The sequence below is a fragment of the Gossypium raimondii genome, chromosome 7, assembly GCF_025698545.1.
Source record: "Gossypium raimondii isolate GPD5lz chromosome 7, ASM2569854v1, whole genome shotgun sequence".
Taxonomy (NCBI): domain Eukaryota; kingdom Viridiplantae; phylum Streptophyta; class Magnoliopsida; order Malvales; family Malvaceae; genus Gossypium; species Gossypium raimondii.
In genome coordinates, this window is record NC_068571.1 from 46395480 (window position 1) to 46416063 (window position 20584).

Genomic DNA, 20584 nt, shown 5'->3' on the forward strand with positions numbered 1-20584 from the left:
TCTAGGGTCTTGGTGGCTTGGGCTTCAATAACCTATTTATTAAGCATATAAGTTGTTTACCTTTAACGAGATAAGTTTGTTATTATTTAGTTAGGTTAAATTACGTATATGAATTAAATCGAGATGTTTGGATAATTTATGAAATACAAGTTAAAAAATTATAGTTACTTTTAGATCAAGTCGAATGTTTTTCAGTCAAAATAGGAAAAAAAACTAAAAGAAAAAGAAGAATGAATTTTCTTTTACAGTTCAATATGTAATTAATTCAAAATTTTCAATTAATTGATTTTATTTTATTAAAATCTATTCTCGTCCTAATTGGACATTCAAGTTGGCATTTAAAATCCACTTAAACTGCCATGTAGGAATATTGTTAGTAGCTTAATGGAAGAGTGATCATCTCGTAACAAAACAATAATGTAAGTGACTAAAACATAACATTTTAAACATAAATAACTAAAATATAATTTGAGGCAAACAAAATAATTATTTTTATAATTTACCCTTAAAAAAATTAAAAAATTCCGACGGATTCGAATGGCTAAAGCGTAGCTGCAGCTAGGGGTGAGCAAAACTCGATTCGACTCGAAAAATCGAAAAAAAATTTGAATTTCGAGTTAAACGAATCGAGTTATTCGAATCAACTCGAATTTTTTTTTCAAATTTCGAGTTCGAATCGAGTTGAGTTTTCGAATTCAAATAACTCGAATAATTCGAATATCAAACTATAATATTTTACATTTTTACCCCCAGCTCCCAAACCTTTTTACTTTTCCCTCAAAACTTTTACTCCTTCCCACTTTCCCCCTAAAACTTTTACTCCCCTCCCCTCCCAACCCCCCAATCTACCAAAAATCCATTTCTCACCAAAATTTTACTCTCCCATTTATTTTTTATCAAAATTTTACTCCCAAAAACCCTCAAAACCTTTTATTTTCCCCCAAAATTTTTACTCTCTCCCATTTTTCCCCTAAAACTTTTATTCCCTTCCCATCCCACCTCCATCTATCCCAAACCCTTCCCCCTCCAATTTTTTTAATATTTTCTCTCCAAAATTTTACTCTCCCCTATTTACTTTCCCTCAAACTTTTATTCCCAAAAATTTTTTAAAATTTAATTCGAACAAATATATTCGATTCGATTCGATTCGAATTCCATCTCACTCGACTCGATTTGAGAAAACTTCAAATAAAGTTAGGATGATAAAATGAGATTCGAAAACTCGATTAACTCAAAAATTTTCAATTCGATTCGGTTCGATTCGATGGAATGTTCACCCTAGCTGAAGCCAATCAAATGCAATGCGATGCAAAGCCCGAATAATTTGCATACAAACGAAAAGCTGTCCAACATCAACTGAATAGTTTGATGAATAGAAGGAAAGAAAACTCAACCGTTTCTTTCTTCTTCTTCTTCTTGGATATTTCCCTACATTGATCCCTTAGAAGAAGGTTATCCCGTTAATCGATTCGTCTTCCTTCCTTACTAATTTCGTAATTACTAAAAATGGGGGATACCAAAAGAAAAAGAGGCCGAAAACCCAAAAACCCTACCCCCTCCCAACCCTTACAATCGCCTCCTTCCTCTCCTTCGGACGATGTCTTCTCTCTCAGTAACATCGAAATCATCCCTTCTACCTCCTCCGCCGTCGAAATCACTACCACCGCTTCCCGCCCTCGTGGTCGCCCTAAGAAACTCCCCAAACTCCCCGATAACCCCGACCCTCTTCCCCCTCCCCCAATCCTATCTCCTTGCCGCCATGTTTCCAACGGCACCGCCATTGGAGTTGGAGGAGGAAGTGGAGGAGGGGAGTTGGCCGTGGATCCTATTGGTGCTCGAGTGGTGCCGGCAATGGATGCAGTGGTGAAGGTGTTTTGCGTTCACACCGAGCCCAACTTCTCGTTGCCTTGGCAGAGAAAAAGACAGTATAGTTCCAGCAGTAGTGGGTTCGTGATCAGCGGGAGAAGGGTTTTAACAAATGCGCATTCAGTCGAACATTACACTCAAGTTAAAGTTAAGAAACGTGGGTCTGATACTAAGTACTTGGCTACTGTCCTTTCTATTGGAACCGAATGTGATATTGGTATGTTCAGTTCTTACAATTAAATTTCTAATACTGCATATGGAATACTATTAATACTTCAGTTCAATGTGCTAGACTGTCGGCATAATAGGAAATTTTAATAATCGCACAAATCATATGTTGAAAATGAATACCCTGTGTATAATGTAATGATTAGAATTATCGCTAACTAGTATCATTGCCCACAAGTTATCTTGCCATGCTCAAACTAACGAGTAATTGCCATGCATTCTGTGGAAAGAAAATTGCTAATTTCTTCAAGTGGGGAGGGCTGCCAATGGTTTCTTTTGCCCATAGCGGTGAAGCTTGTAACATTGACTGTTTGCTAAGTAGGTTAATTGGGGTGTAAGGACTTTCTCTCTCTCTCTCTCTCTATATATATATTTTTGTTTCTCAATTTTTGAGAGGTAGAGTTTATTGTTTCAGATAAGATTGCGAGTATTCTGTCAGTGTTGGCAACATATGCAGGGAAGTAGAAAATTGACTTATGGCTAATGGGTGCTGATGTAAATTGATTTGGAGGTTATGCTTGGTTAATGAGAAAAGGATTGATGAAGAATTCTTATATAGTACGAGAAAAGGAGAGGAAAGTTCAAACCAGTCATGGTGTAGTGTGAACTAACGTTGAAGAAAGAAGTGCTTAGACATTAGTCAGTAGAGTATGATGTGAAAATAATTGACATTCTGGAGGTCATCTTCATGATTTCAGATAATTGCTTTTATTCTTTATTTGGTTGAATGCATGATTTGGTTTATGTGGTGAAGCAGCAATGCTTACAGTTAACGATGATGAGTTCTGGGAAGGTGTGTCACCAGTGGAATTTGGAGAATTACCTGCTCTTCAAGATGCTGTAACTGTTGTTGGTTACCCCATTGGGGGAGATACGATTTCTGTAACAAGCGGAGTTGTATCACGGATAGAAATCTTGTCTTATGTTCACGGGTCAACAGAGCTCCTTGGCTTGCAGGTTACATGATTTCCTTTCTAGCATTTGTTTCTCTGTGTTGCAACCGTAAAAGATTTCATATATTATGTATTCTGCATGATTATTTGCAGATAGATGCTGCTATAAACTCTGGGAACTCTGGTGGGCCTGCCTTCAATGATAAAGGCAATTGTGTGGGAATCGCATTTCAGTCTCTCAAACATGAAGATGCAGAAAATATAGGGTATGTAATACCAACACCAGTCATCCAGCATTTTATCCAAGACTATGAGAAGAATGAAGCCTATACTGGTAATTTAGTTTGGGTCTTTTAAATAAATTTTTTATACGTACTGTTCATTTCTTCTTCTTTTTTTTAATTGTGTGATGCATGTACTATTTGCTTCATTGTGATTAAAGTTTCATGGTCGCACTTTTATGCTAGGGTTCCCTATTTTGGGGATTGAGTGGCAAAAAATGGAAAACCCAGATTTGCGTAAAGCAATGGGCATGAAACCTGAACAGAAAGGTGTTCGAATCAGAAGAGTTGATCCCACAGCTCCAGAATCTGGGGTTTTGAAGTCATCAGATATTGTGCTCAGCTTTGATGGGGTTGATATTGCCAATGATGGAACGGGTAAGTTGTTCTTTTTGTATACAATAAATAAATATTTGCGCACACAAACTTGTACACTATTTAGCCTTCAGAGAAATCTATTTGCATATTCCATGGTTTTTCCAATTGAAATTATTATGCACAAACTTCATACGTTGTCTATTATAAGAGCAAATCCTTCTTGTCATAAGACCCAACTTTCACTCTATCATAAGAGCATTTCCTCCTACTCGTAAAAATTAACTGGTTACTACTACTTTGAACTAAATAACCATGTATGTTCCCTGGAAAATACCTGTAATATGTTAATCATTGCTTCACATTTGTGTTTGTAGAGCTTTATAAAATTAAAAGTTAAACTGCTCTATCCCAACAATAGTGAGGGTGGCATTGAAAGGAGAACTTTTCTGAGGATGCCTTTTAGGTGAATTCATGGATTAACTTGATTATGAATCTATGTACGGCTAACTGCTGCTATCTTCACAACTATGAACTTGATTAAGTACTTGAATAAATATCCTAATGGAAGTAGTTAGTTATGTCAAAAGTGGTAATACATAGAACACTATTATCTTGAGAACAGATAGCTAACAATCCTATCAAGATTTTTATCAGGAAAACTGAGAACTGTTCATGTATTCTCTTTTCTAATCTGTTCAATCCTTCTACACATTTTTTCTGATATTGTTCTCAATGTTTTCTCAGTTCCTTTTAGGCATGGAGAACGCATAGGTTTTAGTTACCTAGTGTCACAAAAATATGCTGGGGATAGTTCAGCTATTAAAGTTCTACGTAATTCTGAGATTCTAAATTTCAACATCAAACTTACATCACACAGAAGGCTTATTCCAGCACACAACAAGGGCAGACCTCCTTCATATTATATAATTGCAGGATTTGTGTTTACAACTGTATCTGTTCCATATTTACGTTCTGAGGTATGTTGTTTACTTCAAAATATATTGCCTGTTACAATAATAATAAAATAATGCCTGTTAAAGACTTAGCTAGTTTAGATGCTATAAAATGAAAGATTGATATTTTTATGTTATTTTTGTGTTCCTCTTTGGGCATTCTCAAAAAGTAGAAAATATGAATATATTGTTTTTTTTTGTTGCACTATCTATAGCTCGTATGATTGTACATTTTCTGTAATTTCGATTTTTGTGTCAAAGGTCAACAAAGCATGGGCATGTTTGAAATGTTTCTGTTGGATTTTGCTTTTCGAAGTGCTGAGCAGTCTGCAATGTGAATTGGGTTCTGCTAGTTTACTTCCATAGCAGATTGAATATTCTCTTAAAATCTGCAAATTTATCGTTTCTGCACCTTTTAATAGCGTAACTAAACATTTCTAGACCCTTCTTGATATTGGGGGTTTACGTCATTCTAGATGTGTGATTTCTGCAACAATTTCACATTTCCCGATAATGTTTAAATTCTTTGGTGTCCAGGTGTGGTCACCAAAGGATTTCCTAAATTATTGTTCCCGCTGAAGCTAAATTTGTCTGTGCTGTAAATAAGTGCTCTGTGCTGCAATTTTCTTGGTATAGAGAATGTTCTTAATTGGATCAGTTGCTACATCATCTTTTTTCATTTTTTAGGATCTGTAACCGGAATTTGTGTAATTGTTGAGCGACACCTTTTTCTTTTACCACGTTCTAACTGTACTAGTTTTCCAGTTGCGTGCATCCCTAGACAATTATTTTCAAATTATGCAATAAATGGATCTGAAGATAAATGATATAGTTGTGATTTCAAGTACAACTTTTATGTTTCTATCAAGTCTTTTCTTTTTATAGTGAGATTTTATGATTATTTAGATCATAAAAAGTGTAGAGCTTTGAATTTTTATCAACTACATGGTAGTAGTCAATTTGATTTTTCAAAAGTTAGTGACAAAATTGCTTATCTGTGGAGTTTCCAAATTAACTATGCTGTATTTGTTAATTTTGCTCAGTATGGGAAGGATTATGAATATGAAGCTCCAGTGAAGCTATTGGACAAACTCTTGCATTCAATGCTGCAGTCACCCGATGAACAGCTTGTTGTGGTGTCTCAGGTTCTTTCAATCTTCTCCTGTGTGTGTTTGCATGCACATATGCATGCCTACTTACTAGAGTGGGCATATTCTGCTGATCTGTTCTGACATTTTCTTGAAATTTTTTGAAGGTTCTTGTATCTGATATCAATATTGGATATGAGGACATTGTTAACACTCAGGTTAGAATAACCAGTCATTGGCAACTACGTTAGATTTCAGTAGTTCAGTTCTTTTATTTATCATTGATGAACACCTCATCCTATACAGGTCGTTGCTCTTAATGGTAAGCCAGTGAAGAATTTAAGGAGATTGGCTGAGATGGTAGAGAACTGTGATGATGAGTTTCTGAAATTTGACTTAGAATATGAACAGGTTCTCTCTCTCTCTCTCTTCATGCATGTAGTTTTCTACTCATGCTCTTGTTGCAGGACACGACTAGACATTCATTGATGTTTGTGGTTTGATGCAGATAGTAGTGCTTAGAACAAAGACAGCAAAAGCAGCTACTCCGGACATTCTTGCAACCCACTGTATACCATCAGCAATGTCTGTTGATCTCAAGGCATGAAAACCAGGGACTTAATTAATTGATTTTTTTTTACCTTTCATTTCTATTTTCTCCTTTTTTTTGGGGGGTACGTAATTACATTTTGTAGAATGGAGCTTCTTTAGCCTAGCGTTCATAGCGTCTTGTTATGGACTATCTATAGAAACAATGATATCTCATTTTTAGAGGGATTAAAAAAGAAGCTTTTTAAAAAAATACTTTTACAGTTGACTCACACATTACAAACAAGGCTGCCCATGTAATTCGTACCAGTGACTTAGGTTTTTAGGTGAACAGCTTGTGCCGCGAGGCCAAGAGGTGGGGTTTGATTAAAAATCATTGAGCGAAAGGCTTGCAGGACACGTCTCCCAATGGAAGTCTGACCCAGTAGCAAAGACTCGGGATTTTACTAAATAAATTTTCTTAGAACATTAGAAAGTAAGAATTGAGCACAATGCGATGGAGACGATGTTGGACTTGGGAAATTAGATAAAAGAGGACTTTACGAAGGTCGACCAAAGTGAAGTCCATGTAAAACGGCATCTTTCGAAATGTCATTAAAACACTTCGATTATGGAAGGAAGACACCAATCGAAATGTCACTAAAAATGGATATATCATGTGTTTCGTTTTTATTTTGGGTGTGATATTATCAAATTTTAACATTATAAATTAGTTTAATATTTTTATAAAATATAATTAAAATAAGTTTGTTATACTGGTCATTCACTTGTTGGGGATTTAAGGAAGTGACTTTAACAACTAAATTAATCTCACAATTAAATTAATTCATAGATAAATTCAATTTGGAGGATTACATAATCATCACTTTTCAAAAACTTTAATATAAAATAGACAGTTAAATAATATGTATTACACATATATAAAATATACAAACTTAACCTAAGGGCATAACAACAATAATAATAATGAGGTAAACTACATCCAGGGTTATCAACATTAGTAGAATTATACTTGGATCACTTAATTTTAAAAAGTTACAAATTAATTATTGAATTATTCGAAAGTTACCGTTTAAGTCATAGAGCCGTTTAGTTGCTAACAATTGTCTTATGGTCGTTAACTACGTCCAAGGTCACTCATCTATTAGTAATTTTACACTTTGGTCTCTCAATTTAAAATAAGTTATAAGTTAGCCACTAAATTATTCGAAGGTTTTAGGGTTTTAGGGACCTCCATCATAGTTGTATTCCAATAATTTTGCCACTGTTCGATCTCCTCTTTTGACAAAGAAAGGCATTGAACCAAATCTTTCTCCCTCCTTTTTCAACTTTATGGTTTAATTTTTCTTGAAATGACTTGAAACTCTACTGATTTAAACCTGAAGTCCTAACAGAGATACTCTCCAATCTCTGTCCATGGTCGCTTGACCCTAATATGTTCCTTTTCTTAACAAGACTTTCTCCTTGACCTTTTGGGTTGAGCTTCCATCCCCTATAACTCTCCAACTAGCTCCTGATTGGATCTAGTAAGTTTTAGTTTCCTTTTTTTTTGTTGATATTTTGATTCTCTTTCCTCTGATTTTATTCTGTCATTTTGCTTCTATAGGTAACGTTTGAGGCTTGTTGAAATAGGAGACTTTCTTCTCCTTTTTTTTTTGTTTTTTTCATTTTTATGTTTGTTTTGATTGTGGTTCAAATAACTCAATTATTGGTTTTTTAGGGTTATGGTTTTTATTGAAGGAGAAATGGCGAGTGAATTAAGAATGAAGGGTTGTTGAGTTGGTTAGAGGTGACATAGGGCTGACAATGGCATTGCTAGTGTTTGGGGCTTAAGTTGTTGATACTGTTTGGATTATCACATTAGGGGTATTGGTGCAAAGATTCTGTGAACAAAGTGTTAACTTGTAAACTTATTAATAGTTCAAAGACCAACTTGTAACCTTTTGAAATTAAAAGATCAAAGTGTGAACTTACTATTAGTTTACTTATCCCTACATTTCACATATGTTAGCAGGTAAACGAGATAGTGACCAACAACAGTTTAGTAATCAATTTATAAATTTTTGAAATTGAGTGACCAAAGTATAAATTTATTAATAGTCGAGTGATAGTTTACTCTAATAATAAATTTAAATTGACTTATATATATAAATTATGGACTTAAAAGACGTATACAAAAAAATGAAAGGATATTTTAACTACACCTGGTGAACCAAAATTTTCCTTTTAACATATCGATAAATTTGGAAAGGGCATTTATTATTTGTCATAATGTCAAATTTAGTCCACAATGTTTACATATTTTGATAAGTTGGCTCTTATTATTTTTAATTAAATTGGCCCCAACCTTTTAAAAATAGAGTTAAATTTGACCATCAATCTTTTCAAAAGAGTTGAATTATTGTTTTATTTTAACATAAAACTAACTAAAACGTTAAATTTTTAAATATGAAAGTCCCATGACTATCTACATATATTTCATACTACTTTTTAATTTTATAATCTTTTAATAAATTTTCTTGAATTTTAATTTTTTTATTTTTAATATTTTATAAATTTTAAATTATTTATTGACATGACATATAAGAAAATTAGTGTCATGTCAGAATGAAGTACAAGAGGACTGCCATATGGATTGTCATGCCAACATCGTTAAAAAAATTAATCAGCATTTCCATTTAAAAAAAGCAAATTGTTTCTTTTTTAAAAGTTTGAAGGTCAAATTTAGGTAAAAAAAAGAATAAGGGCAAAATTGACAAAAGATATAAACGTTGAATGCTAAATTTGGCATTATGCCTTATTATTTTTACACATGTTGATTTATAAACTCATATTTATTAATTTCAAGTTTGCATTTTAATATATACTTAATATAAAATATCATATATATATAATTTAATAAAAGTTTAATACATTATAATTATCAATTAAAGTACTTAACAAGAAAATATATAAAAATAGAAAATAAATTATATTTACTAGAAATCCTAATACATGTGAATGCTTGTAGAAACTACAAATTTAAAAATATATATATATATATATATATATATGTGTGTGTACGTTTAAAAATAATATACAATAAACAATGAAACGTATATTTGAAACTAATCAATCATAATAACGCATAAAATATGTAAGATATTAAAATAGAAATTAGATTAAATTGGGAATAAAACGAAATTTAAACACATAAATACATCATAGTAACAATAAATGCATTATAATTATTTATCATTACGTCGTCATTAATTATGAGTTAATATTAAGTTGACTTGCGACATCAACTCAATTAACACCAATATTATTATACACAACCGACAGAGATAAAAAGTTGTACACATTAAATAAAAAAAGTATGAAAACATGAAACTGAAACTTAGGTTGATTGATAAATTTAATGTTTTACTAATTCAATTGATGTGGGTTCAAATCTCACAATATGCATATTTTTATTGGTTTTGTTAAAATTAAAAGGCTAAAGTACCTCAAATAATATCTTATTTTAATTACAAAGAATATTTCCATAATTTTCCTAATTGAGTTGAGACTCGTTGACGGGCTAATTCAACTCAGTAAAAACCTAATAAATAGTATAGATACACAAGAAAAATATTTTATATTAAAAGTTTATTTTTTAAGTTTACTTAAGAATTATTATTGGCTAATGGTAAACAATTTGTTTATAAATCCAGTAAATATAAGTTTAGCCCATAGGCATGTTAATTTTAGTTATTTTATTTAAAGACTATATAAAAGTATGACAAGACAAAAAGGCCATCAAAATAATAATTGTAAGCATGTAATAAAAGGGTATTTTAGACATTTCCTAACTGAGTTGGTATCCAGTTAACCCGTGACACCAACACAATCAAAGCTTTTATTAATAGTATAGATATACAATTGATGGGGATAATAAATTTGTGCATATTAAAATAAAAACGTATGAAAAAAATTAAAATAAAGTTTTGGTTGGGTGATAAATTTAATTTTTTAATTTAATTGGAGTAGGCTCAAATATCACCACATATATATTTTTATTGTTCGTGTTAAAATAAAAAGATTAAAGTATTATCAAATAATATAACTTGGTTTAATTACGGAAGAATATTTCTATAATTTTCGTAATTGAGCTGAGATGTGATTGATGGATGACACCAACTTAGTAAAAGCTTCATAAATAATATAGATTTATGATATTATTAAAATTTATAAAAGTTATAAAATGATTTGATATATTATACTTGATCCATTCATCAAAGAAACTAACGTAGATTTACTTACACATACAGCACTTTTTTTTAACGTGAGTGTAAAAGTTAAATGTAAATTATACAATTGGTCACTAAACTTTTATAAAATTTCATTTTGGACATTGAAAATAAAAGTTTGCAATAAGGGCACTGTTGTTAACAAATGATTTTTCTTGTTAATTTGGGGTTAGGCAATGTTATTGTATACTCATTTTAGTCACCCAAATTTAATAAGTTTTCATTTTGATCACTCATTTTATCATTTTAAATTATTTTATATTTTTAGAATTTGTTTTAGTTTTTTTTCAATAAAGAGGAAAAACCTAGGTTCTTACATGGAAAAACCATTTTATCATTTTAATTTTCTTTATTTTTATTTTAGAATTAATGTAAGTGAAAATTTTGGGGTTTACAACAAAATACATAAGCTTTTTAAAGTAAAAACTTGATTGAATGTTGAATTAAACCATTTCAGATATAAATCTCTTCAAACTTAATTAATGGATAAATAATTTTGACAAATTGAAGGAGAAATACAAGAAATAAATCTTGCATAACAAAACCAACTCGTAATATCAATGAAGAAATCTTTACATACACTAACTAAACTAAACTTATAATTTAAACCCGAATTGAATTAAAAGACTATAACTCATATTAAACTATAATTATGTATAGTTTTGGATTTACGCCTAAAACGATTCTATAAATAGTTAACTTCCCGCCCTCCTGGTCGAACTAAGAAACTCCCCGATAGCCTGTTGGAACATTTGGCAGCAACAACCAAACAATGAAACACTAAGAGCATAAGCTCTTCAAACAGCAAGCAGAAACACAAAGCATCAAGAGCATAAGCCCTCGGTTAACAGGCAGAAAAAAGAAAAAGAAAGAACAATGGCAGCAGCTCTTAGAAAAAGAACAAAACAGAAAACAAAGGAGGAAGAAACAAAAACAATTTACTTGCTCACAAACGTGCAGCAAGGAAGCAATCTAAGTTTCACAACTGATATGCTTGATTTTTCAATAATAAAAACAATACATTTATAGCCAACTACATCAGTTATTACTACCTAATACCACTAAGTAGCCTAGTAACTTTAAAAACATTGCTTGTACACATGGATAAGCTGACTTATCAGCTCAACCAACCCATCAAAACATCAACATCAAAGTTCATTCTCAACCAAACTAAATTACATTGCAACTAAAACAGAAAATATTTTGCTGCAACATGCACAAATGCTGCAACATGCATACAAGCAGTATGCATTCAACAGAATCATCATAGTACCATACATTTTAACAAAAACATAATAGCAGCATGGTTGGCCATTTTCAACATAGCCCCGGCCCTCTTCCCCCCATCCTCTGGCCTTGTCGCCGTGTTTCCAACGGCACCGCCATTGGAGTTGGCCGTGGATCCTATTGGTGCTCAAGTGGTACCGGCAATGGATGCAGTGGTGAAGGTGTTTTGCATTCACACCGAGCCCAACTTCTCGTTGCCTTGGCAGAGAAAAAGACAGTATAGTTCCAGCAGTAGTGGGTTCGTGATCAGCGGGAGAAGGGTTTTAACAAATGCGCATTCAGTCGAGCATTACACTCAAGTTAAAGTTAAGAAACGTGGGTCTGATACCAAGTACTTGGCTACTGTCCTTTCTATTGGAACCGAATGTGATATTGGTATGTTCTGTTCTTACAATTAAATTTCTAATAATGCATATTGTTGAGTGTTTTTCTGTGTTTTATTTAGATGGTGGTGTATGTCTATACATACTAGCTAGGTTTCATGCATAGGTGCCATGTGTGATCTCATGTGTGACTTTGCAAGACAATGCACCTCCTGACATATTAATTAGGTTCCATGCATATAGACACGAATACTATTCTAGACTTAACACGTATTTATTTATGGGATCCCATGCGCGATCTCACGTGTGACTTCACAGGAGAATATAGGTACTTCCTACAAGCACCCATTATCATGCAAACTTGTTCTGCAAACTCAGCCTGCTAGACTGTCGGCATAATAGAAAATTATAATAATCGCACAAATCATATATTGAAATTGAATACCCTGTGTATAATGTAATGATTAGAATTATCGCTAACTAGTATCACTGCCCTCAAGTTATCTTGCCATGCTAAAACTAAAGAGTAATTGCCATGCATTCTGTTGAAAGAAAATTGCTAATTTCTTCAAGTGGAGAGGGGTGGCAATGGTCTCTTTTGCCCATAGCGGTGAAGCTTGTAACATTGACTGTTTGCTAAGTAGGTTACTTGGGGTGTAAAGGACTGTTATCTCTCACTCTATATTTGTTTCTTAATTTTTGAGAGGTAGAGTTTATTGTTTCAGATAAGATTGCGAGTATTCTGTCAGTGTTGGCAACATATGCAGGGTACAAAGTAGAAAACTGACTTATGGTTACTGAGTGCTTAATGTAAATTGATTTGGAGGTTATGCTTGGTTAATGAGAAAAGGATTGATGAAGAATTCTTATATAGTACAAGAAAAGGAGAGGAAAGTTCAAACCAGTCATGGTGTAGTGTGAACTAACGTTGAAGAAAGAAGTGCTTAGACATTAGTCAGTAGAGTATGATGTGAAAATAATTGACATTCTGGAGGTCATCTTCATGATTTCAGATAATTGCTTTTATTCTTTATTTGGTTGAATGCATGATTTGGTTTATGTGGTGAAGCAGCAATGCTTACAGTTAACGATAATGAGTTCTGGGAAGGTGTGTCACCAGTGGAATTTGGAGAATTACCTGCTCTTCAAGATGCTGTAACTGTTGCTGGTTACCCCATTGGGGGAGATACGATTTCTATAACAAGCGGAGTTGTATCACGTATAGAAATATTGTCTTATATTCACTTGTCAACAGAGCTCCTTGGCTTGCAGGTTACATGATTTCTTTTCTAGCAGTTGTTTCTCTGTGTTGCAAACCATAAAAGATTTCTTATGTTATCAATTCTGCATGATTATTTGCAGATAGATGCTGCTATAAAGTTTGGAAACTCTGGTGGGCCTGCTTTCAATGATAAAGGCAATTGTGTGGGAATCGCATTTCAGTCTCTCAGACAAGACGAAGCAGAAAATATAGGGTATGTGATACCAACACCAGTCATCCAGCATTTTATCCAAGACTATGAGAAGAATGAAGCCTATACTGGTAATTTAGTTTGGGTCTTTTAAATAATACTTTTTATTTGTAGTGTTCATTTCTTCTTCTTTGTTTTTGAATTGTGTGATGCATGTACTATTTGCTTCATTGTGATTAAAGTTTCATGGTCGCACTTTTATGCTAGGATTCCCTATTTTGGGGATTGAGTGGCAAAAAATGGAAAACCCTGATTTGCGTAAAGCAATGGGCATGAAACCTGAACAGAAAGGTGTTCGAATCAGAAGAGTTGATCCCACAACTCCAGAATCTGGGGTTTTGAAGTCATCAGATATTGTGCTCAGCTTTGATGGGGTTGATATTGCCAATGATGGAACGGGTAAGTTGTTCTTTTTATATACAATAAATAAATATTTGCGCACACAAACTTGTACACTATTTAGCCTTCAGAAAAATCGATTTGCATATTCCATGGTTTTCCAATTGAAATTATTATGCACAAACTTCATACGTTGTCTATTATAAGAGCAAATCCTTGCTGTCATAAGGCCCAACTTTCACTCTATCATAAGAGCAGTTCCTCGTACTCGTAAAAATCAACTGGTTACTACTAGTTTGAACTAAATAACTGTGTATTCTCTGGAAAATAATGAGGGTGGCACTGAAAGGAGAACTTTTCTGAGGATGCCTTTTAGATGAATTCCTGGATTAACTTGATTTTGAATTTACTTACTATTTACTGCTGCAATCTTCACAACTTTGAACTTGAATATATATCCTAGTGGAAGTTGTTAGTTATGTCAAAAGTGGTAATACATAGGACGCTATTAACTTGAGAACAGATAGCTAACAATCCTATCAATATTTTTACCAGGAAAACTGATAACTGTTCAAGTATTCTCTTGTCTAATCTGTTCAATCCTTCTACACATTTTATCTGATATTGTTCTCAATGTTTTCTCAGTTCCTTTTAGGCATGGAGAACGCATAGGTTTTAGTTACCTAGTGTCACAAAAATATACTGGGGATAGTTCAGCTATTGAAGTTCTACGTAATTCTGAGATTCTAAATTTCAACATCAAACTTACATCATCCAGAAGGGTTATTCCGGCACACAACAGGGGCAAACCACCTTCATATTATATAATTGCAGGATTTGTGTTTACAACTGTATCTGTTCCTTATTTACGTTCTGAGGTATGTTGTTTTCTTTTTATAGTGAGATTTTATGATTATTTAGATCATAAAAAGTGTAGAACTTTGAATTTTCATCAACTACATGGTAGTAGTCAATTTGATTTTTCAAAAGTTAGTGACAAAATTGCTTATCTGTGGAGTTTCCAAATTAACTATGCTGTATTTGTAAATTTTGCTCAGTATGGGGACAATTATGAATATGAAGCTCCAATGAATCTATTGGACAAACTCTATCATGCAACGCTGCAGTCACCCGATGAACAGCTTGTTGTGGTGTCTCAGGTTCTTTCATTCTTCTCCTGTGTGTGTTTTTGCATGCACATATGCATGCCTACTTACTAGAGTGGGCATATTCTGCTGATCTGTTCTGACATTTTCTTGAAATTTTTTGAAGGTTCTTGTATCTGATATCAATATTGGATATGAGGACATTGTTAACACTCAGGTTAGAATCACCAGTCATTGGCAACTACGTTAGATTTCAGTAGTTCAGTTCTTTCATTTATCATTGACGAACACCTAATCCTATACAGGTCCTTGCCCTTAATGGTAAGCCGGTGGCGAATTTATGGAGATTGGCTGAGATGGTAGAGAACTGCGATGATGAGTTTTTGAAATTTGACTTGGAATATGAACAGGTTTTTTATCTCTCTCTCTCTCTCTCTCTCGTCATGCATGTAGTTTCCGACACAGGCTCTTGTTGCAGTACACGACTAGACATACATTGATGTTTGTGGTTTGATGCAGATAGTAGTGCTTCGAACAATGACAGCAAAAGCAGCTACTCCGGACATTCTTGCAACCCACTGTATACCATCAGCAATGTCTGCTGATCTCAAAGCATTGAGACCATGGACTTAATTTATTGATTTTTTGTACCTTTTTATATATATATATATATATATATATATATTCCTGTTTCTTTTTTTTGTACGTAATTACATTTTTTAGAATGGAGCTTCTTTAGCCTAGCGTTATATAGAAATAATGATATCTCATTTTTAGAGGGATTAATACAGTTGACTCACACATTACGAACAAGGCTGCCCATGTAAGTCGTACCAATGACTTAGGTTTAATATTTTGGTTGTGATATTATCAAATTTTAACATTATTAATCAGTTTAATATTTTTTATAAAATATAATTAAAATAAGTTTGTTATATTGGTTATTCACTTGTTGAGAATTTAAGTAAGGAATTTTCAATTTCACAATTAAATTAATTCACGATAAATTATCATCTATTTGACGTGTTGATTACAAGTGAATTCATTCATAAAGATCTATGATAGATTTAACTTAGGTCATGTTGGAACTATTGTTACTCCAAAAAATCACATATAATACTACTTTTACGAGTCAATTCATCTTCAATAGTCAAGACAAACTATCTCTCCAATTGAACATATAAACAATATAATAATATTAACAATTTTATTTTCTTAATTAGATTCCGAGGACTACGGATAATTTAGATTAACTACTAATATTAATTATCTTTTCATATTACAATCCGACCATATAATGTAATTTAATATTAGTTAAACTTAATCAATAAGTCAATATTTACTTATACATTTTGCTTTACAAACAAAAACCGTATAAATAATATTAAATAATAATGTTGAAACATCGTGACTTTCTCTCCTACATTTCTTGTCCATTGCCTCTGAGAATGGTTAAAATAAGACATATATATATATGGATAAGCAAAGGAGAAACATTACAAAGAAAATATTATGGTGACTCACAGAAAGAATGAGTAAAGGAATTATCCATCTTGCCGTCAACGACTATGGGATTTATCACCTCCTCAAACGAAGTGTTCCATGTCTTCAACATATACTTCTTTCAAGATCTTGTACTCACTCTTTATCAGACAAAGTGGGCAGGGGAAAAGGCTTAAAAATGCTCTAGGTCCCGACCTTTTGAATAGAAGGGGAGGCGACATAGCAAAGAAGTCGTGCTTCTATCTTCACTTGCATGATCTTGAGTGATTAAAGATCTTGTGGCCTAAGTGAACATAGAAAGACAAAAAAAAAAAAAAAACTCTCGTTGCATGATTTAATATGAAAAAAAGAATAGAAAACATCTATAGAAGGAACGATGCATACAACTTGACACGTAGTTCCCGAGAGTTGGGATCGAGTGGAGTTAAGAGATGTTAATGCTACAATGATTATGGAGCACAAGAACAAATTAAGGAGTTTAGCAGTAACCTAAGACTAGTCTTCATGGAGCCAACATAAACACTTCGTAACACAGTTTGTCACCTAAACAACATTACTAGAACATGGTTAGCAAGGAACTCGAAAGCAGACTTGATTTGAGGATGTGAATAATGAGGCAAGGAAGAAAAGTAGATGTGCACCAGCCCTCAAAGCATGCAACCCTTCGATGGGCATGTGGACGGAAGCTTCGTCTCAAGAAGTATGTCCACATTTAATTCGTTTAGACCAATATCAAGGAATCTCCTCCAATGGCACCCACATGAACAAAGAATCTCTTGCAAATAATGAAAACAGAGTTTTGAGAAAGCTACCTAAGGGAGCCTAAGACTTAGGTGCTTGACACTCGAATAACATGCTCAAGGCAAGGATATAAGAGGAAGACATGTCTGAGGTAGCAAGGTTTTTCGTCTGTGGCCTCCATAGGCAATGACGGATCATCAGGCATGATCTCTCCATAGTACAGTGGGCTGTCGAGCACCATCAGCGTGATGGGTTAAGAAATCTGATGAGCTCGCACCATAGATCCATAATATAAATATATAACTGATGGATGAAGATAATAAATTTGTGCAAGTTAAAATGAAAAACATGAAAATGAAATTTTGGTTGAGCGGTAAATTAAGGTTTTTCAATAACATCCAATATTTTTTTGTTATGTGTTATAATCACGGTGTGACATATGACATATGATAAAAGATAAAAAATAAAATAAATAAAGTTATAAAAGTTATAAAACTATTAAAATTTATTGTTTATGGAAAAGTATTTAAAAATAGAAAGAAATATAAAATTGCAAAAATTATAAAATATCCTAAAAAATTATAAAAATTTGTAAAAGAAAATTATAAAATCCTGAAAAAATTTATAAAATTATCATATCCTATTACAGCATCTCTCTAATACGTCAAAGCCGATCATAATCAACTCAATGTTTCCTTAATTTTACTTTATCTTTCTTCTCCGATTTACATTTAATATTTTCTTACTAACTTTATATATCAAACCAAATTGTACCCAAACTTCAGAAATATTATAAAAAGTGAGGGTCATTGTAGCTGCCATAGCAATTCCCTTCCGAGCTTAAATGCGTTGTCTTTGTCATGTTTATACTCTTCATACTCCTTGTCATTGACTTCATATACTTCAGTGGAGAAGATGCTTAATGTTATACATGCAAACTGAGAAAATTACACGCCTTTTATTCTTCTTAATTGTTTGGAAGAAATTACCTGCAGTGCAACTGTAACAACTCGAAAGTTAGTGATATAAAAAAAAATAGTGTCAAGACTCTATTTCTATAAATCGAGCTCGTAAATATTATTATTAAATATTTACGGAATTATTTTATAAGTGAATTGAATTTTAGATTTGTAATTTGGCGAATTAGTTATTAATTAAGGTTCAGAGACTAAATCGTAAATAGTTTAAATATTATAGAACTCTAATTTATAAAAGGCTTGAGGACCACAATGGTTATTAAACCATTGTTCTTGTTTACTAAGTGGGTTTTAATGATGATGGACGATTGGCAGGTGTATTTTTTAATAAATTTAATATATAAGAAAAAATAAAAGTAAAAGAAAAGAGATGATATTTATAATTTTTTTCAATTTTCTTTGTTTGACCGAATGTTTAAGAGGAGGAGGAGGTTTCAAATAACCCTTCGATTGGTAAGGTATTTTCTGTTTTTTTTTGTAAAATTTATGTTTTAATATCGTGAAAGTTTGATTTAGTTAGTTTCTGTATTATTTTGTAAAATAGTTAAAGTTTTCAATAGTTGTTATTGATGATTTCTTAAAGTTTTCAGTGTTAAATTGTTAGATTTTGAGCTTAGATATAAAAATAATAATTTGTTTGTAAAGTTTAAATGTTAGTTTTGTAACATAAGGACTAAAATGAATTATTTGTAACGCTGATATGAGAATTTGACAAAAATAGATAGTAGAGAGTTTATAAAGGACGAGATTGAAATTAGATTAGAAAACGAAGCTCAAATTTGAAAGATATGACTATTTTGGTGTTGGGGACTAAATTAAATAAAATGTAAAAATTTAAGGGATATTTGAAAAATAAAATTGAGCTGATGCATGCTTATAATAGGATGATATGAGATGTTTGGAATTGACAACTTAAACTCAATTATTATATAGATCAAGAATTGAACCAAATCGAGGCTAATAGCAGAAAAACAAAAATTGTCGAATAGTCCTTAAAAGCTCGTTTGGTTACTATTTCACCAGATAAGTTCATATGGAATTTACTAAGTTAATTCATGTATGTTTTTATTTCTATAAATTGAATAATTATATTTGTTACATATTTATTTGTTATGCAATATGCAAGGTATGATATCGAGGAAATTGAAAATAATTATTTGAGTTTAAAATGTCATATTTGAGATTGATTATTGGACTAGAGGACTAATTTGAACAGCAATGAAAATTTGTGTAACTTAGTGATTATATGTATTGGCATTGAATTTGGTTGGGATGTATTATGTTAAATAATAAAATGAGAAGAACTTACTCAAATCATGGAAGAGCAAATTGTTTAACTAAACATTTTATGGACAACAATGATATTACAACTTGGAAAAATTACCAAAAAATTGTAAGAAGCGAGTTAGAGGTTGAATCAAACATGAAATTAAAGCCTATTGAGTCTAGTTTTACACAAAAGCAACGGTAAAAGTAATGAAATTGTAGATTATGAGATATAATACTTTTTATGAGACAATGTCAGAATGATTTCGGGTTCAATTGTTCTAAACTTGAAAAATCATTATAAATTGTACAAAAATTTTTAGGTGATGAAATTTATATGCCTAAAACCTTAATGAGTTTATTTTCAAAGCAAACAAATGACAACATAATTTGAGACTTTTACTGAAAGATATTTAATTTTTAGTGAAGAAGAGTCGGAACTACCTAGCAGCAGAACAACGGAGGTTTAAAAAAAAAACTAGTATTAATCTACCAAGAAATAAATTCTGAAACTTTATGGTAAAAAGTTCATGGGGTCTAGTTTCAAAAATAAAAAGCGGATCTTAATTTCGAATTTTGTAGGTCCAGATATAAATATTTTAGTGACTACTACTCAAGAAGACAAATTTTTAAAAGTGTATGTATAAATAGTGAAAAGATAATTCATGTTACATAAAAGCGTGTCATACTAAGGCTAAAGATTCTTGTATAAATGCTTGTAAATAAAGAAACTGGAATGAAGTGAAGGAGGAGAAAAATAATAGAAGAGTTATAAAATGAATTAATAGTTTATTACGATTGATCAAATCATATTGGTATAAATTTAATTTATTGTTGAGGTAGATGCTTAAATTGAATAAAAGTGAAAATATTAAAACTAAATGAAATAGTGAAATTGGTTTGGAATTGAAATGGTATGCTATGTTATGTATGAAATGAAATCATGAGTGATAAATTGATGATATTGAGATCAATAGAATGAGAATTGAACTTATAAGGGAATTGAATAAATGATTACCCTATTAATTGCCCGGGTGGAGTTATTTCGACTATATGTCGATTAGCGCTGGACACATTTTACTTCGGACGTTTCAATTAGCGCTGGGCGCAAACTAATTACTTC

The 20584-nt window shown here is 32.2% G+C and overlaps 2 protein-coding genes across 2 annotated transcripts; both read left to right on the forward strand.

The window, feature by feature from the left end:
• The first annotated feature begins 1327 nt into the window (after nucleotides 1-1327).
• On the forward strand, nucleotides 1328-6429 carry LOC105787387 (protease Do-like 9). Its single transcript, XM_052633597.1, has 9 exons — nucleotides 1328-2083; nucleotides 2852-3051; nucleotides 3141-3321; nucleotides 3455-3646; nucleotides 4331-4563; nucleotides 5583-5684; nucleotides 5795-5845; nucleotides 5934-6038; nucleotides 6136-6429. The coding sequence occupies exons 1-9, from the start codon at nucleotides 1507-1509 to the stop codon at nucleotides 6232-6234; spliced, it is 1740 nt and encodes a 579-aa protein (XP_052489557.1). The 5' UTR covers nucleotides 1328-1506; the 3' UTR covers nucleotides 6235-6429.
• A 5249-nt stretch (nucleotides 6430-11678) lies between these two features.
• LOC105787377 (protease Do-like 9) lies at nucleotides 11679-15624 on the forward strand. The gene is made up of 9 exons (XM_052633965.1): nucleotides 11679-11691; nucleotides 11774-12109; nucleotides 13130-13329; nucleotides 13420-13600; nucleotides 13737-13928; nucleotides 14514-15028; nucleotides 15141-15191; nucleotides 15280-15384; nucleotides 15494-15624. Exons 1-9 carry the CDS (start codon nucleotides 11679-11681, stop codon nucleotides 15605-15607), a joined length of 1707 nt encoding a protein of 568 aa, XP_052489925.1. The 3' UTR covers nucleotides 15608-15624.
• Nucleotides 15625-20584: the final 4960 nt, after the last annotated feature.

Coding starts and splice junctions, on each gene's coding strand:
- LOC105787377 (XM_052633965.1), top strand. Junction 13,330..13,419: donor CAGAGCTCCTTGGCTTGCAG/GTTACATGATTT, acceptor GATTATTTGCAG/ATAGATGCTGCTATAAAGTT. Junction 15,385..15,493: donor TTGACTTGGAATATGAACAG/GTTTTTTATCTC, acceptor GGTTTGATGCAG/ATAGTAGTGCTTCGAACAAT.
- LOC105787387 (XM_052633597.1), top strand. CDS start 1,507: ATGGGGGATACCAAAAGAAAAAGAGGCCGAAAACCCAAAAACCCTACC. Junction 3,052..3,140: donor CAGAGCTCCTTGGCTTGCAG/GTTACATGATTT, acceptor GATTATTTGCAG/ATAGATGCTGCTATAAACTC. Junction 3,647..4,330: donor TATTGCCAATGATGGAACGG/GTAAGTTGTTCT, acceptor ATGTTTTCTCAG/TTCCTTTTAGGCATGGAGAA.